Source organism: Tubulanus polymorphus, chromosome 5 (assembly GCF_964204645.1).
Source record: "Tubulanus polymorphus chromosome 5, tnTubPoly1.2, whole genome shotgun sequence".
In the NCBI taxonomy this organism is placed as follows: domain Eukaryota; kingdom Metazoa; phylum Nemertea; class Palaeonemertea; order Tubulaniformes; family Tubulanidae; genus Tubulanus; species Tubulanus polymorphus.
Window position 1 is genome coordinate 23034039 of NC_134029.1, and position 27181 is coordinate 23061219.

The 27181-nt window shown below is 37.4% G+C and overlaps 4 protein-coding genes across 4 annotated transcripts; 2 read left to right on the forward strand and 2 right to left on the reverse strand.

The window, feature by feature from the left end:
* Window positions 1–52: 52 nt before the first annotated feature.
* On the reverse strand, window positions 53–5543 carry LOC141905155 (uncharacterized). The gene is made up of 21 exons (XM_074793928.1): window positions 5454–5543; window positions 5122–5348; window positions 4792–5032; window positions 4663–4704; window positions 4501–4581; window positions 4175–4416; window positions 3866–4097; window positions 3663–3722; window positions 3355–3587; window positions 3024–3273; window positions 2637–2726; window positions 2533–2568; window positions 2214–2449; window positions 1925–2138; window positions 1707–1858; window positions 1418–1628; window positions 1212–1331; window positions 1019–1138; window positions 764–928; window positions 441–563; window positions 53–355 (listed from the first exon to the last, which is right to left on the reverse strand). Exons 1-21 carry the CDS (start codon window positions 5509–5511, stop codon window positions 84–86), a joined length of 3405 nt encoding a protein of 1134 aa, XP_074650029.1. The 5' UTR covers window positions 5512–5543; the 3' UTR covers window positions 53–83.
* Window positions 5544–6860: 1317 nt separating this feature from the next.
* On the reverse strand, window positions 6861–9246 carry LOC141905569 (molybdenum cofactor biosynthesis protein 1-like). The gene has a single exon (XM_074794481.1). It carries the CDS (start codon window positions 9237–9239, stop codon window positions 8067–8069), a length of 1173 nt encoding a protein of 390 aa, XP_074650582.1. The 5' UTR covers window positions 9240–9246; the 3' UTR covers window positions 6861–8066.
* Window positions 9247–10484: 1238 nt separating this feature from the next.
* LOC141905354 (3-hydroxy-3-methylglutaryl-coenzyme A reductase-like) lies at window positions 10485–19221 on the forward strand. The gene is made up of 20 exons (XM_074794196.1): window positions 10485–10604; window positions 11060–11236; window positions 11646–11760; window positions 11837–11924; window positions 12015–12099; window positions 12189–12294; window positions 12972–13078; window positions 13178–13303; window positions 13577–13713; window positions 14540–14774; window positions 14918–15109; window positions 15663–15860; window positions 16188–16346; window positions 16423–16580; window positions 16689–16794; window positions 16881–16987; window positions 17326–17530; window positions 17798–17956; window positions 18058–18212; window positions 18559–19221. Exons 2-20 carry the CDS (start codon window positions 11060–11062, stop codon window positions 18692–18694), a joined length of 2751 nt encoding a protein of 916 aa, XP_074650297.1. The 5' UTR covers window positions 10485–10604; the 3' UTR covers window positions 18695–19221.
* A 1607-nt stretch (window positions 19222–20828) lies between these two features.
* Window positions 20829–24275, forward strand: LOC141906026 (G2/mitotic-specific cyclin-A-like). The gene is made up of 8 exons (XM_074795169.1): window positions 20829–21106; window positions 21312–21588; window positions 21686–21840; window positions 22224–22447; window positions 22740–22944; window positions 23193–23306; window positions 23622–23755; window positions 23918–24275. The coding sequence occupies exons 1-8, from the start codon at window positions 20936–20938 to the stop codon at window positions 23964–23966; spliced, it is 1329 nt and encodes a 442-aa protein (XP_074651270.1). The 5' UTR covers window positions 20829–20935; the 3' UTR covers window positions 23967–24275.
* The last annotated feature ends 2906 nt before the right edge of the window (window positions 24276–27181 follow it).

The following is a 27181-nucleotide window of genomic DNA, read 5'->3' on the forward strand; positions in this document are numbered from 1 at the left end:
ATGAAACGGCTACATGGAAAAGTGAAATCAAGTAATCTTGTATGCAGTGCTTTTATTTTCACAAAATAGTACATATGAATGTATTATGCACGCAAGCTTGTAGGGCTAAATGCAACACTTTTTGGACTTGTGGATTGAGACATTGAACCGCCACGTTTCCCCATACGCTTGTATCGTTGTTCAATCCAAACTTTAGGCAGGTAATGTTGCGGCGGTGCTATTAGAACCAGACGACTGTCAACGCTGTTAGTGTTTTGAGCGCAGGAAATGAGTAAGACTATCGTCGATATGGAGATAGCTATCAGCCAGGCAATTAGTCCGATGAATACTTGTGGATTTACAAAGAGATTTTCACCTGCAAAGGTAGTATACAATAGCATCAAAGCAAGAATTTATCGAGGAACTTCGCAGTTAATCAAAACCGTTGAATTCTTGGATACCTTTTAACTTTCCACGGTTAGGTTTTTGAACCAACGTATTGTAGCATTCATAACTCCCTTGAGTATTCATACAGATCTGATTTTTTGCGCACGGAGATTTTTCATTCTGGCATTCGTCGATATCTGGAACAGTAAACATACATTTAGAATGCATACATACACCTGGGTCCAGTTCCACAGTTCTAAGTTAAAATTTGACCCTGAGTTAACTCATTGAAAATGAACTAATTTTAACTCAGAGTTAACTCTAACTCACAACTGTGGAACTGGACCCTGTGCTTTATATTCTAGTACAACTTATTGGATAAAATGTAAAATCGTACCATTACAAGAGACGCGATTGCTGGACATTCGGAAACCTTTACTACACCGACACGCGTAATCTGTCCCATACACTAAATCATCTTTGGGTCCATCATCAAGCTTATTCGGGTACAAATGACACAGTTCTTGACAACCACCATTCGTTATTAGACAACCATTAATTTCTGTAGTTGAAATACGTTCCGATATTGATTAACAAAAATAAAATCGCCTGTGAAGATCAGAATTAACTTAATTAATCTTATGACACGCACCAATACAAGTTTTACTGTCTATACCGAGTTTAAATCCTGGACGACAAGAACAAATAACATCAGCAAAACGTTCTGTGCAGATATCATCACATCCACCATTACTCAACCTGCATATTCTACCTGCATTTAAAAACATTGAATAGTTGTGGATCAAACACTATCGATACGCGATGACGGGACAGGAAAAACTCACTGGCAATAGCTCCGACTGGCCCTTTTTCTCCTTTGGTTCCAATCAAACCAGGCGGTCCCGGGTCACCTACCGGACCCTTCTTACCAGGTAAGCCAACTTTACCTTTAAGTCCAGGAATACCTGAAACAAGACATTATGACAAGTATAAGAACATTCGCGGAGACTTTCAACTACCCAGGCATTCATTACAGCATCGAATGAGTTACCTTGTGGCCCTGGAATTCCACGACGTCCATTTACTTTGGAAGGAATGCCTTTTTTGCCTCTTAGACCTACATCACCTGGAGGACCTGGTGGACCAGGTTTAGCAATGCGACCTGTAGGTCCAGGAATCCCCAAAATGCCTCGACTACCATCAGCTCCTTTAAGGCCCTTTTCCCCCTGGTCTCCTTGCTCTCCTTTATCCCCAAAAGGTCCCTGAAATATAAAGATTATAAAAGTAATCTTTGACAAATATGAAAAGTACCAGAACATGAATTTGCATGTGATAGATACCATTTTTCCCGGGTATCCAGGATATCCACGTGGCCCTCTTGCACCAATCAATCCCATTTTTCCAGGTAGACCAACTGGACCTCTGTCTCCAGTAGGTCCTGGTGGCCCTGGATGACCATCCGGGGGTGCGGGAGCACGTTTGTATACTTTAGCTGAAAGAATAAACAAAAGGTAAGTGAACAATCAATAATCATAGACAATTCAGAAAAAATACTTACTTATCTCAACGTTTAAAGCATAAATTCTATCAACAGTTTTAGTCGAAGCAGATGAAAACTGCCCCACGCCGACTAATTTTGGCTGATAAAGTACGAGCACTTGACTTCCTTCAGTTGGATTTTGTGTAAGATTAAAAGTCATCGGGGATTTTCCGTCGGTCGAAAATCCTAATGTGTCACCAATCATAACGGTTACTGGACTGGGTGGGTAAACCTATGAAAGAGTGAGCACGAAAACTATCAATTTCACTGGGACTCAACAATTTATGCAACATTCACGCTCGATTACCTGATGCGTTTTTGGAACTTTATTTGCTCTGATGCCGAATGAATAAACCAATTCCCAGATATCGTTTAGAACCGGTCGCCATAATTGTAAATATACGGCCTTATTTGTAGCGAGATAAACGCTGAATCGATAAATGAATCCATTAATTGGACTAATCTTCTTCATTAAGACGTAACCACTCACATCGGCCGGTAGTTCAAACATTCCAAAGTTTGCCGGGTTACCGATTGGCTTTGCTGTAAATAAAGACACTGATCTTCATTTGATAGAAGTAAAAGATCGGAGATTGTGCTCATGGAAAACATATACATCTACATACATGTATGTTCTTCACCAATGATCAGTTCACCACCAGCTGTAAGGAAAAGTAAGGTAAGCAAAAGAGAAACTTCGCACAAAGACATAGATTGAAAACAAACTTACAGAGGCTGATGACGCTCTTGGGTTTTATTGTAGAGGTCGGTAAAACTGAAGATGTGGTGAGAATAGAAGTTGTTGTACTCAGATGATGACCTGATAAGATATGATAAACATTTAACAATACTAATAACCGTTGATAAAACACTGTAGAGTCAACAATGATATCAGAACACTAATGAAAAATAGAATCCAAAATTTTCCTTAAACTGCAGTTTATTCGACTAATCCTAATATTCCTGAAGATAACTTTTAGTTGAAACATTGTAACCAAAACTACTAACTAGCTCAATGAAACATTTTGAACTTTATTCTTCATTTCAAGTGTGGGATTCTATATAGTGCTGTTATGATTCATAGTTAACATCAGCCAGATCAATTACATTCACTTACAATACTGAGTGCTGTTTGTGGTGCTGACTGTTATCGCAAATTCCAATGGAGATATCATATTTGCGACGGTCACCGTGTCATCGACGTTTGGTAAAGAATTCAATGATGGAAATTTTGCAATCGACACAGCCTTGTTTACGCTAGCTAACTGACTGAGTGGAGCCCACGGAATTGTCGCCATTCCGAGAGTTGTGAAACCTAGTCGATCACCATCTTCAATCTGTATTACTTGACCGGTATTAATGAAAATCTACAAAACGCGTAACAGAAATTGCAAATAAAACACGAAGATCGTGAATGATTTTCTATTTTCCGATATAAGCCTACTAACTCTATGAAAACCTTGTGAATCCGGTTTGTAATTCAGTTGACCGATGAGTTTGTAGCGATTATCTCCGACCGGACGCCAGACCTGATAGCGAGTCATTATTTTAGCGTTCATTATATACGCAGAGAAATGGCAAAGTTCACCACTGGTTAAATTATACCCTTGAATCACGTATGAATTATAGCCATTTAACATTTCCGCTATCGAGGGCATTAATTTAAATCCTGTTTCTATGACTGAAATATGAAAATTTCATACATTATCATTTACATCCATATACCCCGGTACATGTATGACATTCTTTTTTGTACCTGGATTTTGCTCGCTTTCAAGAGGGCAAGGAACAGGAGTAGGAGCAACAAAGTTCTCACCTAAAAATCAATCGATATTTATCCACTCAGGTTTGTTATCTTGTAAGTACGATCAAATAATAAGGCTTTGATGAACTGTACATTTGAAAGAATGAGAAGTCGGAGAACAAGAAATATTTGGAATAGAATTCAACGCAACTTACAGTGTTCAGGATGATTAGAGACACCAACTTTAATAGAATATCTATAGACAACTGTTGAAGAAATTGCTACAGTATCATTCACTTGTGGTAGTTGTTCAATTGATGCGAACTCTTTGTAGTATGAATTTTGATAGTCTACAGTGAAGGCAATTGTCCCGGTACCGACTGTCGCAAAACCTATTTGATCGTGATTATGCACATGAATAGGATATCTCCAGTCGACAATGTATGCCTAGAAATAAACAAAGAACTGATGACAAATAGATAGAGGTTCTGGCTTGTTAAAGTAAATTAGAAACTACCACTCACTTTGTGTTTTTGATCAGCCGATGGAGGCGTGAATTTCAATTCAGCCACGAGTTTTTTTGAGAATGTGAACTTTTGTAGATGGACGTCCCGCCATATTTGAAATCGTACGGGAGCGACTTTTGTAAAATATGCCTCGAAGTAACATATGTAGCTTTCGAGCAGATGAAACCCGTCAATGATGTGTACAAAATAACCATCTTTTGTCGCCAATCCAGGCACGATACTGTTACCAAATACTGCTTCTATGAAAAGCGTATGAACAAAACAAGTTAATACCAAGAAAAAATGACACATCATTTCCTGCAGTATTGCACATTGATACATACTAATATGCTCTGCAGGTTTTGGATGAAAAGTTGGTGGAGCCACGGTCATACAGACTTTCTCAGTTGTTATTCTAGGAATTACTAAAAAAACAGCAGTTCATTCTTGAAGCGTCTCGAAGCAATAAATACACAGCTATCAGTCTTAAATATTCAAAGATATACCTGTTGGTATTACGCAGTTTGTTGGTACCGGAAAGTTTGGACCTGCAAAAAGAATGTTGACATTTTCTGGCTGCATAACAAAATAGAAATATCTAGTAACCGTTTGAACAATTTTCAAAAACTACTCACAAGAAACTGGATGAGAAGCTACATCAACATTCAACGAAAACTTGTACACATTTACGAGAGAATCTATTTTCATTGTGGAGTTGACTTGCGGAGAGCTATCGTTAGCTTTCAGTTTTCGGAAAACAACAACAGAACCTTCGCTATAAAACTGGTAGGGAATAGCTCCCATATCATTGGATGTAAATCCGATCAAATCTCCAGCCAGAATTTCAGTTTGAGTTGAACTCCAGTCAGGCTCAATCTGAAATTGATGTCATTCGTCGATAATTCAATTGGTATCAATTAGATCTGCACGATTATTTTAGTAAATGCATAATCAAATTTCTTTACCGTATGATTGCCAATTGTTGAAGCATTGAAACGAACTTCACTTATGAGTTTGAAAGTCGTCGTTGAAAGTTTCCTCCATATTTGAAACTTAGTAGTCGAAGGTCGCGTGAAATATGCGTTGAAATTGCACACATAGCCTTTGGGTAGCGGAACTGATATCAAAATATACACGTAATGCCCATTCAGAGTTTTAGTACCTGATTCAGCTGGATATCCAAACTGTTCAACTAGAAGTAAAAAAAATCGATTCATCCTAAATTCCTACAACGACTTGCTTTGCAATTAATATATATGTTCAGTAATACAAATACAAGGAAAAAGATATTCCTTACTTCGACTGTTACTGTAAGGTCCATATGTATCAGTTATGTGTAAACATTCAGGAGCCATGGTAGTCGTAGTTTTCAAAGGAGTAGTTGTTGTTATAGTTGATTGAGTAGTAGTTAATGCTGTGGTAGTTGAAGTTGCCGTAGTAGTCTTAGTAGGAACAGTGGTTGGTAGTGTTGTAGATAAGGTAGTAGAAATAGTGCTTGACATAGTGTCTGAAATAAAAGAAATGAATGGAGTAAAGATGAAACAAATGATTTATTAACATTTCTAGAATGGGATCAATGGGTTCACTCGAAGTTGAGAATCAGGGAAATTCTATCCTTGATCAAAACACTTACTTGGAGTGGTACAAGTTGGTATAGTATGATTATAACTGGGGCACAGTACTGGATGTGTTACGACAGTTGCTTGTAACGCGAACTTGTAAAGCGACGCAGTTGATGAAATAACAACATTCTCTCCTCGCATGAACACGTGAAGCGGTGAAAATGATCGAAAGAAAACGTTCGATTTGAAATCTACATTGAACGATATCGGACATTTGTTGTCACACGTAAATCCAAATTTTTCTGTGCCATCGAGAGGAATGGGGTCTGTCCAATCTACATCTGCCTGTAACATTGGAAAAATCAATGAAATTCACCTATAAAAGCTACATATGTTACTTCGAGGCATATTTAACAAAAGTCGCTCCCGTGCGATTTCAAATATGGTGGGACGTCCATCTACAAAAAGTTCACACTCTCAAAAAAACTTGTGGCTGAATTGAAAATGTGAAATCATTAAGAATGAAATCAAACTGAATAAAACTAACCTGGGATTTTCCTGCTACGGATACATGTTTATGAATCTGTCCAACAATTACCCAGTGAATGTGATCGACTAGTCCTTCTAATCTTTTAAACACTTGCAATGTTACATGACCCCGTCGACTACTTAACAGTTTGAAGTCGCACAAATATCCACGACTTAATGTGAAATCCTTGATGATATACGTCACTTTATGTTTGCCAGGAGTACTAAGTCGGACACCTGCAACCAATGGGTTCCCAGACACAGTCCCTGAAAGTTTTAGAAATATAATTTGAAGTTTTATGTCATGAAATTGAAATGGTATTTCATAATACGCCTCACCAAAATGAGAGAAGTTTTTGTGAAAACATACGAGTATCTGTTGCTGAAACTGTTCTGTTGACTTGAAACCGAATGCCACAGGGTACACCACTCGCTGAAAATATTCATTCGGAAAATCATTGATAAAGATTCATTTTATAGGTATGTAATAAATTGACCATGCAATACCCTAACAACAGTCTAATTAACTTACAAACTTTGTTGCGTAGCTTATGGGAAATATTTCCATTATCCCATACAAAGATGGTAAAAATGTATTCGGAAGGCCTCCAAATTCAAAAACTGTTTTCCATGTCAGTACAAAGCCCATTTCGATACAGTTTAAATATCCATACTCCAAATAAAAAGAATAACTCAAAATATTTTTGAATCAGCAGTGAGCGATTTATTAAACATTTAAACTTCAGACCAATAAATACAGTGCAAGATGATTATATCTATTTTACAAAGGAATGTTCCAGGGGTTTAAATGGTAAACCCTGCCTAACTCAGACATGGACACTTTAGACTTCAGACAAAAACAAAATAATTATCTATTTATATGTATTTTCCGCTTAACTGGAATTTCGCTTAAATCAGACCAATTTTACCATTCCTACAGTTTTGTCCCGAGTAAGGCGAGTTTATTTGCAGTTGCCTTCATATTTAGACATCATTTTATAAATTAATTAAACTATCCATATACCGACATTTACATTGATTACATTATAAAATATGTAAATAACTATTTGATATTCTATTCATGATGGCTTTAAAATGATAAATCATAAAGATTCCACTAAATACGCATTAACAATACAATACTAACAAAATTCCATGAATTCATTCAACAATTGTATCAAATATCTAATTTAACAATTTCTATCATAATGCCAATTTACAATTCATAGCACCAAATTCACGATTCTAAAATCAACCTACATGTATATATGATGTTATAAAAAGTAGCCTAGGTGCATTCTTTCCTGAGCCAGGATTGAAGCCCGGGCCCTTCACTTTTGAAGTAAGGTGGTGGGACATGCTAGTTCCCGGATTCACAAAAATTACCCTCGTCTAGCAATCTTATGATGAAAGCAACGCTGTTTTTTGCATTATCTCCCCAATAATACAGTATTTTTTGAAGAGAGCGAAGAAAATCACAGAGTTCATAAAAACTAACCTTTTCTACGATTTCTAGGAGAAAGGTTAGACTAAAATAAAATGATACCTTGTTTCTCCTAATCCTCCGGGTCATTCTGTTAATTGCAATTGAAATCAGTTCATTTCTTACCGCTTAGTCTGTTATGGTTAGCTTGATCATGATCTTATGAATAACGTACAGGGCATCGAGGCTGCTGGCTGGGTCAACCTTTAAGCTCAACAGAAAGGGAAAACAAAGTATCAATTTCGCTAGCCTTATCTCTAATTTTTTAACCTTTCTCTGCAATTTCGGGAACAGAGATTATTTACGTAAGTGAAGGACCCGGGAATGAAAAAACATTTCATCCTCCGATGAGAATCATAGGTCTATTTTTCATCGTCGCTATATTTAACATTCCAGCATGTTGTTTCTTCTTGCGTTTCACGGCGCGACCGATAATTTCCAACAATTGCGCGTCGTCCGTCGACGTCATCGTTCCGGAACGCAGCGCGTCGCGTAACGAAACCTCGTTGGCGCCGAACAAACAAACTTTCAAATTACCGTCCGCCGTTATACGCAGACGATTACACGAACCGCAAAAATGATCGCTCATCGACGTGATGAAACCGACTCGACCGCGATAACCCGGTACCGCGTACGCTTTAGACGTATCGTTCGCACCGTCGTTCAAACGTTCGAAATCCGGCCAAACTTCGCGGATCGATTCGACCATTTTTTTATAGCTGACAAACTTTTTCAAATTCCAGCGATTTCCGTCGAACGGCATATACTCGATAAAACGCACGTCGATGTCTTTGTTTTCGGTTAATTTGACGAAATCGACGACTTCTTCCTCGTTGACTCCGTTCATCACGACGCAGTTTAATTTAACCGGGCTGTATCCGAGTTCTAACGCTTTATCCAAACTATTCATCACTTTATCCCAGCCTCTACGACGCGTAATGAATTCGAATTTCGCCGGAATCAACGTGTCCAAACTGATATTTATCAAATCGAGTCCGGCTCGTTTTAAATCGGGAAGTTTTCGACCTAACGTGATTCCGTTCGTCGTCATAGCGATCGTCTCTAAACCGTATTTTCGGAATTTGTTCATTTCGCCGATAATCGATACGATATCCGGTCTAACGAGCGGTTCGCCACCTGTCAATCGTATTTTAGTCACGCCTTCTTTTACGAATAAGCGTGCGATCGTGATCACTTCGTCAGTCGTTAGCAGCTCATTTTTTGGACTTAGATCAACGCCTTCTTCGGGCATACAATACTGACATCTCAAGTTACATCGTTCGGTAAGCGAAATTCGGAGGTAATCATGTTGACGGGCGTACGTGTCAGTGAGGAACTCAGAAAATGGCCTGATTTCCTCGGTAAACTTAGACTTGACACCCTGCATTACATCGTTGCTTTGCGCTTTACTTGTGGTATCTGATACGAGACGATTTACGTGTTGTCTTACTGACAAACATGACTTAAATAGCTTAATTTTGTGAAAATTATAGACACTGTTGCGAATCATGTAAGTCGCCATTTTGTCCAAGCTGGTCATGTGATTTATCTAGACGCTACATCCGCGGCAATCTCAGTGGGTTCGAATCCTGTAAATGTTTCACACGCGGGATTTTCAAACTTCTACTTTCACCAACACCAAAAGAAAGTAGCAATGATTTTTATATCATACAAAATATGAAAATGTGAAACATTTGATAATCATTGGAATTTTATAATTTAATTTTCCAATTACTTAATTCGGACATATGATACAGATTTCAGAACAATAATCCGTGTCTAAGGAAAACTCATACCTGAATAGATGTAAATAATTCCAAGGAAAAAGGTTGTCAGGAAAATCATAGCTTGTTCTTCTCTTACCACTGTAAGGATCCACCTACTTCAGACACTGAAAGAATCCACCTACTTCAGCACGGACGGAATAATTCCAAATTTGAACTGGTGTGGCCACTGCGCACGGTTGACGTACCCGTTTATCGGGTCGCGTGAGTCCAATCAACCAGATCCACTTAATCCTTAAGTACGATGATGCGGGGCTTTTACATTTATTTGGCAAGGACGTTCTCTGAGTGAGGACGTTCTCTAGTGTAATTTAAGTCTTTCGCAAATCAGAGTGCCTGTCTCTGTCATTGAATCCAACGTGCACCGGTGGCTGTTTTTGGGTGTAAATGAATGTTTAAAGATTGATCCCGTCTGGTCAGCTGAAATTGAAAATGACCAATGTGTCGTGTCGTGATATGTGTTTTACTTTTTTTCTATAATGCATACTTTGACTTACATTTCATATGACAATATCATCCGAATAAAAAGATCAGAAATCATAGCAGCTATGACATTAAGATGGAATTTTCTTAAAATCCGCTGCGAGTTCTTTTTTTTATTCATTTCAGTTATTTTATACCGTGAAAAAAGGCACTAAAATGAACCACTTTTAAAAAATGATTATTCTCTTTTATCTAGAATGAATAAATGCGATAACTTTTCAATGAGAAAAAATTTATATACGCCAAAAATTGTCTGATTTTCCATTTGATGGCTCGTATCAGAGAGTGTAAACGCGAACGACACATACAAAATATTTCATATACTATATTAAAGCCTACAACTCTAAAGTGGAAAAGTCTGAATAAAATTACCAATCCAGCAAAAGCTTAATTTTGATATTCATTAATTCATGATATCGAGCGAGGGCACGCCCAATCAAAAAAGTTATTGGGATTCGAACCCACGCGTCGATTATGTGTCATTGACGGTCGTGACGTCACGAAGTGATATCAGTACTATAAAATGGAAAAATTACCAAGATGATGAAATATCAGTAAAAGTACTAATCAACAACCATTCGGTATTGATTCATTGTTAAGATTAAAAGGTAAGTTTTCGAGTGATATCTGTGATGTTTATGATGAGAAGGAGGAAAGATGAGAAAATGTGTAGAAACTTCAGCGTTTTCATCAAATTCAATTCAATAAAGATTTATTGTATATCCTTGCTGTAGTTTTGAAACCGAAAGTTAGAATTGTTCACTAGATTTTACACGTCTACTGTTAAAGCATCACATATTAAGCTGTCTAACTATTGCTATGCCCTTTGACCACAACCCTTATCCTTCCTTCTTAATCTTAACACTGTCAGTCAGTCAGTTAGTGATGGAAATGTTTGATCTTCCAAACTTAGTCTGAATACCAGTCGTTGTTACCGGTTGTTTGTAGAACGACGGCTAGGTACTAGACTAACGACTCCAAACTTTACCAGGCATCTATCTGTTCACTATTTCGAAACTTCTTGTTAATACTTTTTTGAAAACTTCTTGTTAATATTTTGTAGATGGTACTGGCAGAAATATTCCACGCACATGGCCAGTTGTGCGCTTGTCATCCGTGGGAAGTAATCGTAGTTGCTTTAACCGTTACTATATGTCTACTGTCGATGCGTTCATTTCATCATCACGACGAACGGAAAATATGCGGTTGGAATTACGATTGCGGCGACGAGACTCAACACGTGAGTATACATTAGTTAATGAGTGAAACCCACAGTTGATGTTTTAACAATTTATGGTCTGACTGCTTCGAAGTTTTGACTAAACTTCATCGTCACAGAAATGAAAATAATGTTATTGTCGTGTCTCCGATGATGAAGTCTAGTCAAAACTTTGAAACTGTCAGAATAAATTGTTAAAACATCAACTCTGAAATGCTGAGATCAACATCAATTTACCGGTCATAGAATAGATAAATGCGATATCTGTCGATCCAGTATTGATGAGTTTGAATCCTTGTGGCGACGAGTCGAAGATGCTGACCCCTTTTATCGGCAAAAAGGAAACCTCTAATCTGTTCATGAAACCCTGTGCTCGGCGGGTTTAAGAGTAAATTGAATAACACGTAATGTGATGTTTATATTTTTCTAGCCGTATCGCTCACGTGAAGTCCTAGTCTTCCTCACTGTCACCAAGTGTCTCGCTATCGTTTATATCTACGTACAATTTAGAAAACTGCGAAAACATGGCTCCAAATATCTATTAGGTAAACAACCGTTCGGTCGTGCGTTTCATGAGATTGATATAGTCGCAATCTCACGGATATTGTTTCCTGTTTTTAGGTATATCCGGATTATTTACGTTGTTCTCTAGTTTTGCATTTACGAGTGCAATGATTAGCGTTTTAGAAAACGATCTCGCTGAACTGAAGTAAGCATCAATAAAATCGAGTTTCTGATATTAAATGAAAAACAGCCCTTAAATGTGAAATAAAACTAAATCTCTTCTTCTATTTTTCAGCGAAGCTTTCCCGTTCTTTCTGCTGTTAGTAGATTTATGCAAGGCTAGCACTCTAGCCAGATTTGCGTTGAACTCCGGATCGCAGGTGAAAAATTTTTGATGCTTAAATTGGTCGACAAACTCTTAACCATGCAGGTATCTGTGAACGTCAATGATGTTCTATTCTCGTTACAGGCTGAATTGAAAGATAATATAGCGAAAGGTATGGCCAAACTCGGGCCTATGATAACACTAGATGCCTTCGTAGAGTTACTAGTTATTAGTGTCGGTACACTGTCAGGTAAAGTACTTACTCATCGGTAGACTGATATAAATCTCATTATTTCAGAGTTAATGAGCAAAACCCACAGTTGATGATATAACAGTTAATTTTCTGACAGTTTTGAAGTTTGTAGATTAAATTTGTCATCACAGAAACAAAAATAGAAGAAAATCTATCTTGGTTTTTTCGGATGATGAAGTTTAATCTAAATTTCGAAACTCAGAGTAATATGTTAAATCATCAGCTACATGTTTTGCTCGTTGAAGTACTTACTGTTTACGATGAATTGAAGAAATGTTTGAATAGTGAGCTCAGGGATGTGTCCTGTTCTAATAGTGAGCTCGGGGATGTGTCCTGTTCTAATAGTGAGCTCGGGGATGTGTCCTGTTCTAATAGTGAGCTCGGGGATGTGTCCTGTTCTAATAGTGAGCTCGGGGATGTGTCCTGTTCTAATAGTGAGCTCGGGGATGTGTCCTGTTCTAATAGTGAGCTCGGGGATGTGTCCTGTTCTAATAGTGAGCTCGGGGATGTGTCCTGTTCTAATAGTGAGCTCGGGGATGTGTCCTGTTCTAATAGTGAGCTCGGGGATGTGTCCTGTTCTAATAGTGAGCTCGGGGATGTGTCCTGTTCTAATAGTGAGCTCGGGGATGTGTCCTGTTCTAATAGTGAGCTCTGTCTTAATTAATGATTTTCAGGTGTACAACATTTAGAAACAATCTGTTGGTTAGGCTGCTTATCGGTAGTCGTCAATTATCTCGCATTTATGACATTTTATCCTGCCTGTCTTGCTCTGGTGCTAGAGGTGAGCGTCAAGAAATTGCTGTTATCTTGCCCTTTCGTAGAATAGAAAATTTTCATTTAAGGGTAAAAGAAATCATGAAAATGTTTCATTTCATTTCAGTTATCTCGTGGATTGCGGGATGGTCGACCGGCTTGGCAAATCAAAGAAGTGGCCTCGAAAATGTTATTAGAAGACGAAAATCGTTTGAAACCGAATCCAGTTTCGCAAAGAGTGAAAATCATCATGGTACGTTTATTAAATTTCTAGGACAGAGCTGCCAACTGTTGCTACTATGACAATGAATACTGTTTTGATTTGTTTGCGTACAGAGATATGAAAGATGTTACTGAATGTCTTATTGTCGATTACTGATTGATTTGAACATTTTCTTTCATATTTATATGTTATTGATTGCACTTTTCTGAGGTTGGCAACACTATAGAATTTCAAAGTTCATGTAGCGGTATAGACTGTTGCTGGTCCAAATTTTTCTCATGATTTGCGATATTATATTTTTAGTCTGCTGGTTTAGTTCTTGTTCACGCTCATAGTCGCCTAGTAACATCGCAGTCAACTTCAGGTTTAGTTTCGCAATTCCCGTCAGTGTTCAAGAAAATCGAACCCGAGATCCCTTTCTGGCAGTTTTATATCTACAGGTTTGTATTTTACTATTCGAACCTCATATAAATCAGATTGATTATATAAATGTCTGTTTCAAAATATAACCAGTATGAAAAATCTTCAAAATGTCAAGAAAAGCGATCTGTGGCACAAGCTGAATTAAAGTTTAAGAAATGTTATCCTTTTCTGTCCAAATTGTGACCAATAGCTGATGTAATTGTACCTTGACATGGAAAAATCTGGAAAAATTATGCGGGAAAAAGTGTGATAAATCCCGATATTTTGTTTTGAATGACAATTATAAGGAGATGATATGAAATTCCTGAGTTCATCAATCTAACCCCTGATCCCCTGATAAGTTCCAATAAAACCTAGCTTCATTATATCCCGCATTGAAAACATTGTTTATTTGTTGACCAGATGTTTGCGTTTAAAGGCTTTAGTAAAGTTCTCATTCTGTTTAATTTGTTTGTTTACATATCTAAACGTCCTTACTGTCTTCTGCTCCTATTGTGGCTAGTAAATATAGCTGTCCCTAAACAGTGTATTCAATCATTATATGCGAACTACTCGCATACCTGAATACTGATTTCAATGATTTACGGATGATTTTAAGTTAACCTTTGATGAAACGTTATGTCTGTGTTGTGAAGAATGAAAATTAATGTCTGAAATGTTTCTATGAGTTAAAGATTTATTCATCGTTTTGGACTTATGTTATAGTTATCTTCAGGAATACTGATTCAGTGGCCAGTATTCCTTAAGATGACTTAAGTAAACAACTACCTCAAGGAAAATTTTGCACTATTTCCTAATCTTATTGTAGGATTTTATGATTCTAAGTTATGCTATTGATTACAGAGAGTTGGCGAATGTTGACGTCGCAATCGCGGTTTTATTGACGTTTTTCGTCATCGTTAAATACGTTTTCTTCGATGAAGATTCAGAAACAGAAGAATCTACTGCGACCTCAACGACAGTGGCATTACCATCTCATCACGATCAACAATCTCAAACACTGCCACCTAGCGATCAAATCGATAATGCATTCAACGAAGTGATGAATTCTTTGTCAGTACCTGTCGTTACTTTTGGGGTGAGTGTACTATGACGATTCAATTTACGATCATCAGTTAGATTTTAGTTAGAATTGACACGTTTAAATCTAAGGTAAAATCAAAAACCATGATGTAGATATCTTATGTAGTGAAATGGCATTGAATGGGTTGTTTTTTTTAGCGTCGTACAGCGCATTTCAGTATCGGAGATGATTACAGCGATGACGACGATGATGAGAATAACGATGTATTATTTGAGGAGAAATCTACTCAGACCGGTGATGATGAGGTGAATGATTTCGATGCTGTAATGTCACCCACTGATCGACCGGTACGACCTATAGACGAATGTAAGCGCATTCTGAAACTCGATGTAAGTCATGTGTGTATTGTGTACATAATTCCGCCCAACCTAGGGCTTTACCTCGAGCTGATTTCTATGTCTAAAAGATTATGTTTTTACTGGTTTCATCAATCTACGATTCACTGGTTGAAGATCTTAGTTTTCCTTTGCCTCATGGATCTTGCCATTTGGAGTAGAAACATGGATTTATGTTTATTGCTGGTCTCATCTATCACCGCTTGAGTTCAGTTTTGATGATTATTAGGCCTCTCCGGCCACATTGCATAAAAACGTTTCTCCAATTAGATTTTTATTCTAGAAAATGATTCAATCCAAACTTATCTAAGTATCAGTGGTGTTGGAACGGAAGCGACTGCAGCGGCCAAAGCTGCGGCAGTAATTCACTGAATGACGTTTTTTTTTTCTTTGAATACCATGTTTTTGAAGAAAATTAAGTAAATTCGCCGCGGCAATATTTATAACCTGTTCAAAATCGGTATTTGGCCACAGCAATCAAAAATTGCTTCCAACGCGCATGAGTATTATATAATCAATAATCTGTGACATGTATATGTTTGTGTAGGATGGACCGTCACAGCTGTCAGATGACGAGGTGCTAGCGTTGGTGCGTTGTAAACACATCCCGTCTTATAAAATAGAGAGCGTATTGTCTGATTACGGTCGCGGTGTATCGATTCGTCGTAAACTCGTGTCTTCTAATATTTCAACCTCGACTCAATCGCTAGAAAATCTTCCGTATGAACACTACGATTATAAATATGTAAGTATTTCTCAAGATCGTTGAATATTTAGCTCAGTTTTAGGCAGGTTTCGATATAGTTAGTTACCTGATCGTAATATTTTATGATCGGATGGGCTTGAAAATATCTGATTGTGAAACTAAACCGCAGACGTGTTAATGACTAGTTATGATTGGCCTCTACCGATTCTGAAATTCTCTTCTGGCGCTATCGTTTTCGACCGGATAACGCTCTACCTATTCTGGAATAGCAAACGCGATGTGGCTGATAGAGAGTTTGTAATCCAGAATAGATATTCCTTAACTGGAATACGTTTTGAATCAGTTATTCTGTCTGCTATTATACAGGTAGACGGAGCCTGTTGCGAGAATGTTATAGGATATATGCCGATACCGGTAGGTGTCGCCGGCCCGCTTGTACTCGATGGCAAACGATATCAGGTTCCCATGGCGACTACTGAGGGCACGTTAGTAGCGAGCACCAACCGAGGATGCCGAGCTTTATCAGTAAGTTGTCATTCGACTGAAATTTACTCGATGTTTCTCATCGGCGATGTTTAAAACGAAGCTATTTGTATTTTAGATGGGAACTGGCGTGCAGAGCTCGGTGATCGGCGATGGAATGACCAGAGCACCCGTTCTAAGACTACCTCGAATTCAAGACGCCAGTTTGGTTAAACACTGGTTAGATCTACCTGAAAACTATTCCATGATAAAAGACAGTTTTGATTCAACGAGCAGGTAATGTATTCAGTTAGTTCAAATCATCTTTCCGTAGGTTATCTGTATCGCCCCCCTTAGCGCGTCTAGGCTCTCATCATAATGATTGTTTTACTGGTTCGTTCGTAGATTTGCTCGCTTGCACGATTTAAAATCCGCTCAGGCCGGACGGAATTTGTACCTGAGATTTATCGCAAGGACAGGTGATGCAATGGGAATGAATATGTTATCGAAGGTAAGGAAGAGATCAATTGTGAGGATTTTTCTCCCCCTAAAACTCTTTCGTTGAAAAAGATTTCTTCTTTATTTCGTAACTCACAGGGTTCTGAAAAAGCCATCAAGATGTTGTGTGAGCTTTTTCCCGATATTGAAGTATTGAGCATTAGTGGTAATTACTGCATTGATAAGAAGCCATCAGCAATAAACTGGTACGTAATCAATCTCCTGTTTTCCTTTGATACTGCTTTAAACAGGGTTTTAAGTTTCCCACTTAACTGGAAATCAGGGAAAAGTCATTGAATGTTTTTTTCTTTAAAAAAGTCACGGATAAGTCAGAGAATTTTGTAAAGAAGCTGAAGAGTCAGGGAAATTTGTTGAGATTGCTCAAATCCAAGTTTCTGTCTATGTTTTACATATTTGACAGTGTTAGTCGATCGAAATCTTAGCAAGTTAGATCTTAGTAGATCAAGTCAGGGAAGAAGTGGCCCTCTGTTAAATCTAGCTCCTTTCATGTAAACAATAAGATGATTTCTGAATAATTCTTCAGGATCGAAGGTCGAGGAAAGTCAGTTGTTTGCGATGCCGTGATTCCTGCTGAAATAGTGAAAAGCGTATTGAAGACGTCGGTGCCGGCGCTGGTCGAGTTGAACATTAACAAGAATCTAGTCGGTTCAGCGATGGCCGCCAGTATCGGTGGCTTCAACGCTCACGCTGCTAATATTGTCACCGCTATATTCATCGCGACAGGACAGGTAAATATTGAATGGTCAAAAAATGTCCTGGGTTTATCTTTTGTAAACAGCTCTTTTCGTCACATTGATATTTGAGGAGCCTACAATATGAAGTAAAACTAATAAGAGGATTTTGATGTTTCAACTCAAATGCCTTTAGGCATTTTCAAAACAGATTTATATCCCGAGTACATCTGTGGGTTTCTTTTTCAATTGAATTAGACGGTCACTTGTTAATGGAAACCAAGCTCTTCTTGTAGCATTAAATGATTTGTATTTTTTCTAAAGGATCCCGCTCAGAATGTCGCCAGTTCGAACTGTATAACGCTAATGGAAGCAACCGGTGAAAACAATGACGATCTATTGATAAGTGTCACAATGCCGTGTATTGAAGTAGGCACTGTGGGTGGAGGAACTGTGCTTCCTCCACAGGCTGCGTGTTTAGAGGTACGACAAAGTTTGCTGCACGTAAATAAATAAAGACTTCACACTGATGATGATATTATGATTATTGAAATATTTACTGGTATCTGTTTGTTGATTTGTAGATGTTAGGAGTTTGTGGTGCTAGTTCAGTGAATCCCGGTGAAAACGCGTGTCAGTTAGCGAGAATAATCTGTGCTACAGTATTAGCCGGTGAATTGAGTCTAATGTCAGCTCTAGCTGCCGGTCACCTCGTCCGTAGTCATATGAGACACAATAGGTAAATAGAATAGAGAACTGAAACTACACCAGCTATCTCGCTTAAACACGTTACGAGCACTCGGCCCCTTACTTCGTCGAAATTAGTTCATTATCGATCAACTTCGAACTGAATTTTAGGCTCCTGAATCCATACATTATCACAATCAATTCATTGATCCTATTCAGAGAAAAGTTCCATCGTACTTTATTGAAATTTAGAAGAAATTGAACGGGGAAGAAACCGAGTTACTACAAGCAACACTAATAGTGGAGGCATTGATTGGATGTTCCCTGTTACTCCATCACCCAGTACAGAACTATGTCTAAAAATAAATTGTGAAAAAACTTTCTTATGGTCTTTACAGGTCTACGTTGAGTATGTTAGGCACGGCATCGGCGCTGCCCACAAAATCATCGGATTGTTTACAGAGTGAAAATCAAGTAACCGTTAAATCGGACGACTCGAAATTAACAGAGGCGCTTAAACTGGAAAAACGGTAGCAGCATTCGACTTAATGTGTAACGTTGCTTAGAAGATCAAATGAAACTTTGCGCCCTGTCAATCACCTCTTATTTGTGACTCGTGATGTTTTGTGTGTCTCTTCAATGACGTTGCTGAAAAATGTCCACGAAATCAAATAAATTTGTATTTACAAATCTATGTACGGTATTCAAAAATGTGTGTATAGGTAAATAATGCTGCATAGTCTACAAAATCATTTGAATTAAATTGAAATAGAAAATTCAAATTGATTCCTAGATATAAAAAAAACACTTAAAAGTTTGAAATAATATTCATCTTTTACTTGTCAGTTTTGCTTTTGATTATTTCAAAAATCGAGTAATGTTGCTTCATTGTGGTTTTTGGTTAGCGTTTGATTTATTGATCAAGCTGGATGTTACGTGTAGTTCATTGTTTTAGTTAAAGGCATTTAGAGGATCGAACTATTATTATTGTAAGATGAGTTAAACGTATCCAAGACAAATAATTGTTGATGGTTGAGTAGTATTTAACACTAGAAAATAAAAGCAAGATTTATTATAAATTTCCGACTTCTTAATGTCTATTTATGGTTTTTGTGTCGCATAAGAATGATCTGGATCACATTACATACACCAGGATTTTGATCGTGGACTCATAGTCGGTGGTTTAGTTGGCGGATCAGAGGATTTTCTGCGGATTGTGATGTTTTGAATTGCTCGGGTTTATCTGTTCGTTGAACTCGACGATTTATTTGTCTGATTTAAACCGAAATTTTGCTATCGTCATCTGAAGACGGTGTTGTTTGATTTTTGATCGCTGGGATCTTTTTATTGCCATATCAAATCTTATTCCAAAAATATACCATTAAAAGAATACAGTTAATACACTAGCAAATCGTCAAGCTGACATCTGTGTGGGATTTAGCCCTAGCGTTCTCAAATTTATTCCGATATCTTAAGCAGTTCTTTTTTTCAGAAAAAAGAACGTATTAATTGTCATTTCGTGTTAATTCTAATCTCAACTGACATCAGTGGCGTTGAGTAAAATCAAATACGTGTATTAGTCACTATCGAGAGGGAAGCTGTCAGTGTCAAAACAGCAGGGGGTGGGCGCGCATTTTCTAGAATTTGGTCGCCCTTAATTACTTCGCCAACAGGAGAGTGGAATCGTCCCAGGCTATAGATTGCTAATTGATTTATTTGACTATTTGCTTAAGAAACAACACTTCTAACCCGATTATCCTCGAGTAAGGTCTTTAAACTACTCCCAGTAGAAATAAGTTAATTACTGTTTGATATAGACTATCTAGGCCCTAAACTCACCCAGTCATCCATTAAAGTTGAGTCGTATACAAATACTTGACCACTAACAGCTGGCCACCTGCTTCACTTAACATCAATAAAGACGACCTGACTGAATAGTTTGTCTATATTGCGATTCGTTAAATTAGAGTTGTGGCAAACTGACAAAAACAGTGGCAACATTATTTACAAAAGATATAATGCGCCCTTAAAAACGACCGAAATTGAAGATCTCCTGTTTTGTAGTCCTTGGTAATAAAATCCAAGGTTGAGACAAACAAAAACTTATCATTCAAGTTAATTTAGTGAATCAAATAAACTATGCTGGGCTCACATTTATTAAAATTTACGAGATATTTGGGCCCCTATAATAGGATTTTAAATCAGTGAGAATTTTCAGAATCCGGAGACTCGATGACATGTCATTTGATATATTCAATCTCAGCTGTTTTTCCAAAATTTTAGTAATAATTCGAATCTTTTTATTTAAATTCATTAATTAGTAAGACTTTATACAGTTTTGATGACAATTCAGATTTCAGTTCAACTATCTGTGGGTCTCGAACCTGGTCGGAGTACTGATCAGTATTCGAGTATTCGACAAGTGACAAAACGTGTCCTGTTTCGGTAATAGTTCCATTTTTATGAATTGCGATTATAATGATTTGATGATAAATCACTTATTTTTCAGTTTTGATTATTAGAACAATGTTCGATTAATTTCCAACTAGTTTACCAGCTGATCGATCACGTGCGAAGATGCTAGCCTGTGATTGGCCCGTTTAACGGCTCGCGGGGAATTTAACGTTCTCTCATTCAGTTAATGCTTTCATTGTAAACTAGGCAGCTGCACCAAGCACAACGACGCACACTATCTCTCGCATTTCAACTGCCTAAATACGTTTTAAGAACTTATTCTCGTGAATTATATCGCTCGCAACGGTGCAAACTAACGCTATGTCGGTTTTTCAACCACAAACGAACGTTTTAAACGAAGAAAATCGTCACGGACTTCGTCAAAGAACGACGAAACGGGACGAGTCTCAACAACAAAATGGACAGAAAAGAGCCGCTTTAGGAACGATTACGAACCAAGTACGCCGTCAACCACACAGAGCTGTTAAACAGGTAATATTTTACATGGATATCTCGTATTCTTCGTATAGATGTGGGTTGGGAATTTTTAGATAAAACCGCTGAGAATTTAAGTTTCTCCCGGTCAGTGTTAATTTAGTGTTATTGCCGTTTTATTCTCTAAAAAGTCCTGTTATAATATCTTAAATGTTATAGGGACGGCTATTTTATTCAGATGTAAATTATCCTTTCATTTCAGCCCCTAAATGCCGGCATCGGTGGTATACAAGATGAAAACGCATTTGTGAAATCTGCTAAAAATACGAATGCGTTCGCGTTCCCGCAATCAGCTAGTCAACCGTTCTCTATTCACGTGGATGAAGAGCAGAATCTACAACAAACGCATCAAACGTCGCAAATACCAGCAAACCGTGAACCCTTACAGCTTCATTCAGCCGTCACTAATCTACCCCGTCCAGCCTTATCAACTCTAGGTTTCCAACAAGTGTCAGAATCGCACGATGCATCGACGTCGGGTAATTATATAAACAGATTTCAAAAACGAGTATCGTAGGAGCCTAAATAAATAAGATTGATTGAAATTAATCTTTTTATTTGAATTTTGAATTGTAGATTCGCCGATGGTGCTCGATGATTCGGTTGTGATGATCGATATGGAGCCAATGGTTGATGTGGAAGAAGTGACGACCAGTAAATCTAACGATGAAATTGTGTATTGCGTGTCCGAATACGCAGATGACATCTATTCGTATATGAGATCAGCTGAGGTATCAACTCGGAAGCTTTGAATTTTATATTTATGTGTCCAGGATACGTTCTTTAATAACCTCTTGTGTAACATATCGGTCTAACTGTAGTTTAGGTACTTTTCCACTATGTGGCGCTAGTGTTATTTGAGAATACTGCTGGTAATTCCAATTAAATTTTAAAGTTTTGAAAGAATGCAAAATTCCAAAGACTACCGATTAATCCCTGGTCCAGATAAACATGGTTCCTACAGCCCCTCAAATCCCTCAAAAACCAATCAAATTCCAAAATCCATTTTTGAGGGTACAAAATCCCTCAAATTCTGAGTTTACAACTTTCATTAATGTTGTATGCTGTTTTATTGAATGATCCATGAAAATTAGTCTCCCTTTTCTCTTAACAGTTGCGCAATAGATCGAAACCAGCCTACATGAAAAAACAGCCCGATATCACGAACAGTATGAGAAGTATCCTAGTCGATTGGTTAGCCGAGGTCGCTGAAGAATATAAACTGCATCGAGAAACATTACACCTGGCTGTAAACTACATCGACCGGTTTCTATCACAGATGTCGGTACTACGCGGAAAGTTGCAATTAGTCGGAGCTGCTAGTATGTTTTTAGCTGCGTAAGTATCATCGGTTGCACCTGCATGGTTCTTTAAAAGGGGAATTCTCGTTTAATTTTTTTTCTGTGAGGATATGTCAGTGTAATTTGAATTTGTCTCTCTTGGTGGTGATGGGTAGTTTCGTTGAAACTGTCCCCACTGAAGTTATCATAAAAGGTTAGTTAGGATTTTGGGGCACTGGGGATTTTGGAAAAATGAGGGAGTTCTGTATTCTCTGAGACCTGAGTTGTAACCCTGGCTCCTTCCTTGGAATCTCAAAGACCTAATTGTATCTTTGTTTTTTTTTTTATAGTAAATTTGAAGAGATCTATCCACCTGATGTCGGGGAGTTCGTTTACATCACCGATGACACGTATTCGAAGAAACAAGTTTTGCGCATGGAACATTTAATTCTGAAAGTTCTGTCTTTCGAAGTCGCCGTACCAACTATACATTGCTTCACCGATTGGTTCTTGACTCAGCTTCACTCCGATGAAAAGACGCAATCGCTTGCTTCGGTGAGTTGTTTGAATTCTGCCAGGCATATGTTGCTCACATGAGAAGTCTAGGGATTTCCAGTGCAAAGTTGGTTGAACTTAACCAACTTTGATTGTCTGAGTACATCTGATAAAATTGTGTACAGGTTAAAACTGTTACTCTTGTAACTTAACTTTTTGTGTAACTGGCCTCGGGCTACTTCCTCGTATTAAGATCGTTAAAAATTTTGATGATTAATTCTCATCTTGATTTGTTTTCTTGAATTCAGTATTTGGGTGATTTAACGTTGGTCGACAGTGAGCCGTATTTGAAGTATCTTCCTAGCGTTATTTCTGCAGCTTCGGTTTGTCTCGCGAACTGGACTCTTCACAATACTCCATGGGTTCGTATTTTCACATATTTCTGTCTTTATTGTTTATTTCAGAAAGACGCAAATTATCCATTTTCTGAAGTGCATTATCCCACCCTATTATTCCTATCAATATTCAAAACAGCTGGTAGGAGTTTATTGCGTCAGTTTTTAAAAAGGATAAATTTTGTCGCAGAAAATGATACCCGAGTGACCAGTCCCCTCCCTCCAAATGGAAAACTTGACAATTTGTGTCTCTCGCAAATCTGCATTTTGCGCACTATTTGATAGTGTGAATTATAATAATAGACTTGTAATGACTATGAATTGATTTTTTCATTTAAACAGGACTCTGAAATGCAACGCGTGACCGGGTATTCATTCGCCGATATTGAACCGTGTTTCCGAGACCTGCATAAAACCGCGTGCGCAGCACCTGATCATCCTCAACAGGCGTTATGCGAAAAGTACAAATCTTCCAAGTAAGTAAAACGGGATGGAAATCCTTGGGTTTTTGGCTCATTAGCCTTCGTTTCCGAACTTATACCATAGAAATAAATGGAATTTTACTTAGGTAATCAAGTTAGAAACATATTTTATTCAAAGTTTACATCGATAAATATTTAAAAAAAAATTTTCTTTAGGTATCACGAAGTGTCTTCTGTCACATTTCCCGACATTCCTCTACAATGAGCCAAGTGATCGTTAGATAATTCAGGACTTTATAGAACTAGGCGCTCGCGGAACGCGTGTTCGATTGAATGGATTTTATAGCTATACATGGATCAACGATTACGATTTTCGTCAAGAGAGTTTCGATGTTAATCACTGTCACGAGAGCAGAGAACCATAAAAAAACAACTGCACGTATCATGCAGCAAATTAACGCACCGTGTTCTTCAGATTTTAAATTTGATTTTAAACTTATCTTTTTTAAGGGGAAAAAAACATTTATCTTACACAAATAATATTTACGAAAAGAATGTTCCATTTTGATTATAAGGGGTCTGGTTATTTCTTTTACTTGGAAACAGAAAAAACCATTTGTGTAATGGTTTGATATGAAATTAATATAATTTGCGAATCAGATTTTTAAAGACTTAGAATATATTAAGACAAGTAGATAATCTTGAATTCGATAGATATTTTACCTAATATATATTTATAATATGCAAGTAGTAGAGGTCTAGATTTTGTATAGAGCGTCACCATTTTAAATGAGTCCTATGCGTAGGTATTTTAAACACTGGATTTTTTTCAATCAAATCTAACACATTACCGGACCCCGCAATTTTTAAACCCTTTCGTAGTTAACGCTTGTAATCAGTGTGTTCAAAGAGTGCAATTATTATTATCATGATTACTGAACGTACCTATAGCACAAGCGATGAAATAAGACTTTACTTCCGCGAGAAATGAGAAAATGTGGTAAAAGTAGAACGTTTTTGTATAACAATGCGAAATGTGAGAGTGAATGCGATCTATTTAAATGTTTGTGTTTTTTAATGTAAATAGTTTTTGTCGAGAGTGGATATTTTTTGTTTTATATTTAATTTTTTAAGCGGTTTCCGACCACTGCGTCGAAACCGCTGTTTTGTGTACATATATTTTGTTGTATGCCTCCGTTTTACACCATGAATACAACGACTATTCTTTGTTAAAGCACGTTGCTGTCGGTCAGTGCGCGCGTTGTTAAGAATCTTGTTTCGAGAAGTCTCAAAGTTTTGACTCATATTTTTGGTCGAACTGCTGCCGTACGGAGGTGTACGACGTGACCTGGCCGCATGACTTGGTAAAAACCGTTCTGAACGACGAAGAACATAAAGTCAACGGCGGGGAAATTTTCACGAATTCGTCGGTACGCGTCAGCTGGGCTCGCATTGTAAAAATCGTCCAAATTATCAAGGCGTGGCTCGTACCACATATTCGAAAAGATTTTCTAGTACATTAAAAATTATTTCGGGGGAGAGCGATTGTAATTTGCAATATGTTGTACGGCATAATATTCATAATGATTAAAACGTACGTTGTCATTTAGCCAGGTCATGTCAATGTAAATTATTAAATTAAGCACATATTATACGAAGCATTTAATGATTATACACACTTAGAAATAAGCAGGGAAAAATACATCGTTTGTGACGGATGTAACATTTTTCAGCCTTTTCAATATGTACATTACTCGTTGTGTGATGTTGTACTATATAGAATGTGCTTGGTCTCAGATGATTATTCTATTACTCAAGACAAAAACAATAACTAAACAACTATATTTTGATTGCAATTTATTTTTTAAAAAGGCTGGAAAGTTTATCACGCGAAGAACTCAATTGGAACCTGTTAGTTGTTTTAATGGCATTAGTTATTTGAATTCATGTTTTAGCTGTGCGCTTTTATTTGGTCGGATGTCTTTTTTTAGCATGCCTGATATTTTAATTTGCAGTCATTATTATTGTAGTTTTTACCCTGTAGTCTTTCTGTCAGTAATAAAATGATTGATATCTATTATATTTAGAAGTTCTCATCTCTTTAATCTTTATGCATTAAGTTTGCGGTGATGTCAGTTTTCTTTACTTCAGTATAGGTTTAGCTTGGCCTGATCTTCTTTATGCCTGGCTGTATAAACTAAAGTCCGTGCCTTTTCACCTCTTGCGAATAGCTCTATATTATCATGGACAAAGTAGTCCAGTTAATACATCCATGACATTATGAGGTCTTGCATAATTTCCCTTCCAGTTATTGCTGGATAGATTTCAATGAACCCTGATGGTTTGCCTGGATAATCATTAGTTCACGACTAATTACGTTACAATTGATCTTAACAATTACCTAATAAAACCTTTTAGTTGTGCTTAAATCATTGTAGGGTATGATGTCAGAATACCCACTGCTTTATAGGAAATCAATTTGAGACATCAAGTATCAATCCTCTTTTAGTGAATGTTTGTGTTGATTAATGTTGCTAAGGCGAATGCTTGCATCATGCAATCCAGGGCACCTCTTGATCCAATCATTTGGACTCTCCACGGGCATCTAGTTTGTAGCAAAGTGCTACTTTCAGAAAAAAGACCCTGATTTGTGCTTACTTTTCATAAAAATGTCGAAAAGTGCCGAATAGGTCTGAAATATTTTTGTCATAGCATTCGTAATTGTGATGCTAAACGAATGACGGTGATTTGTGAAAAGGTTATTGTTATGGTTTGATAAATCATGAAGAGCAGTTACAAATTCATTCAATCGTCGGGGCTATTCACAAAAAGGTGTTCTTTGCCGCACGAAAAGTGCTTACTTTTGCTCAAGCCTTTCTGCTACAAACCATGAAGAAATCGTTCCTGGTGTAACAACACATTTAACTTTTCTGGTGGCAATAACAGTTGTACATGAAACAATTAGTTAATGTCATTATACATATAACCAACAATGATTTCACCTTTGATATTCACAAATTTCATATTATCATGTTTTTAAACTAATTGTAATGACAGACCACGAGATAGACATGATCCATTGTTTGATAACAATGTAGCTTTCAATAATCATACATGCACTGTCTCTCATTTAACGGTTATCATTTTCTAAATATGGGCACTATAGCTATCTTAATGGTAGTGTCGGCTGTCAAAGAATCATTCATTTTGTGTCCTGATGCTACAACTGACACTAGTTACGTTGTGATAATAGCCATTGAACTAATGACAGTCGCTGAAATTGCTGTGTTTAGGGTGGAGTAGTCAGGTGTATACAATATCTAAACCTAATTGCTAATAGTTGTTAGCCGAAACGTCGCTCCTCAAATATAATCATTCTGATATAGAAACTTTCAATCTTGGCTTTCGTTATTGTGGGATTTCATCATACACGGATATTATGTATCTTCTCGTCTCATCTAAACCTGTTTTTTTCAAAAA

Excerpts from the sequence above, each read along its gene's own strand:
- LOC141905354 (XM_074794196.1), top strand. The coding sequence starts at position 11,060 with ATGGTACTGGCAGAAATATTCCACGCACATGGCCAGTTGTGCGCTTGT. Across the intron at positions 12,295-12,971 it reads TAGTGTCGGTACACTGTCAG|GTGTACAACATTTAGAAACA; the intron begins GTAAAGTACTTA and ends AATGATTTTCAG. Across the intron at positions 18,213-18,558 it reads AGTCATATGAGACACAATAG|GTCTACGTTGAGTATGTTAG; the intron begins GTAAATAGAATA and ends TGGTCTTTACAG.
- LOC141906026 (XM_074795169.1), top strand. The coding sequence starts at position 20,936 with ATGTCGGTTTTTCAACCACAAACGAACGTTTTAAACGAAGAAAATCGT. Across the intron at positions 21,589-21,685 it reads GCACGATGCATCGACGTCGG|ATTCGCCGATGGTGCTCGAT; the intron begins GTAATTATATAA and ends TTTGAATTGTAG. Across the intron at positions 22,448-22,739 it reads GCTAGTATGTTTTTAGCTGC|TAAATTTGAAGAGATCTATC; the intron begins GTAAGTATCATC and ends TTTTTTTTATAG.
- LOC141905569 (XM_074794481.1), bottom strand. The coding sequence starts at position 9,239 with ATGATTCGCAACAGTGTCTATAATTTTCACAAAATTAAGCTATTTAAG.
- LOC141905155 (XM_074793928.1), bottom strand. The coding sequence starts at position 5,511 with ATGGCTCCTGAATGTTTACACATAACTGATACATATGGACCTTACAGT. Across the intron at positions 4,417-4,500 it reads AAAACCTGCAGAGCATATTA|AAGCAGTATTTGGTAACAGT; the intron begins GTATGTATCAAT and ends CGCTTTTCATAG. Across the intron at positions 2,727-3,023 it reads CACAAACAGCACTCAGTATT|GTCATCATCTGAGTACAACA; the intron begins GTAAGTGAATGT and ends ATATCTTATCAG.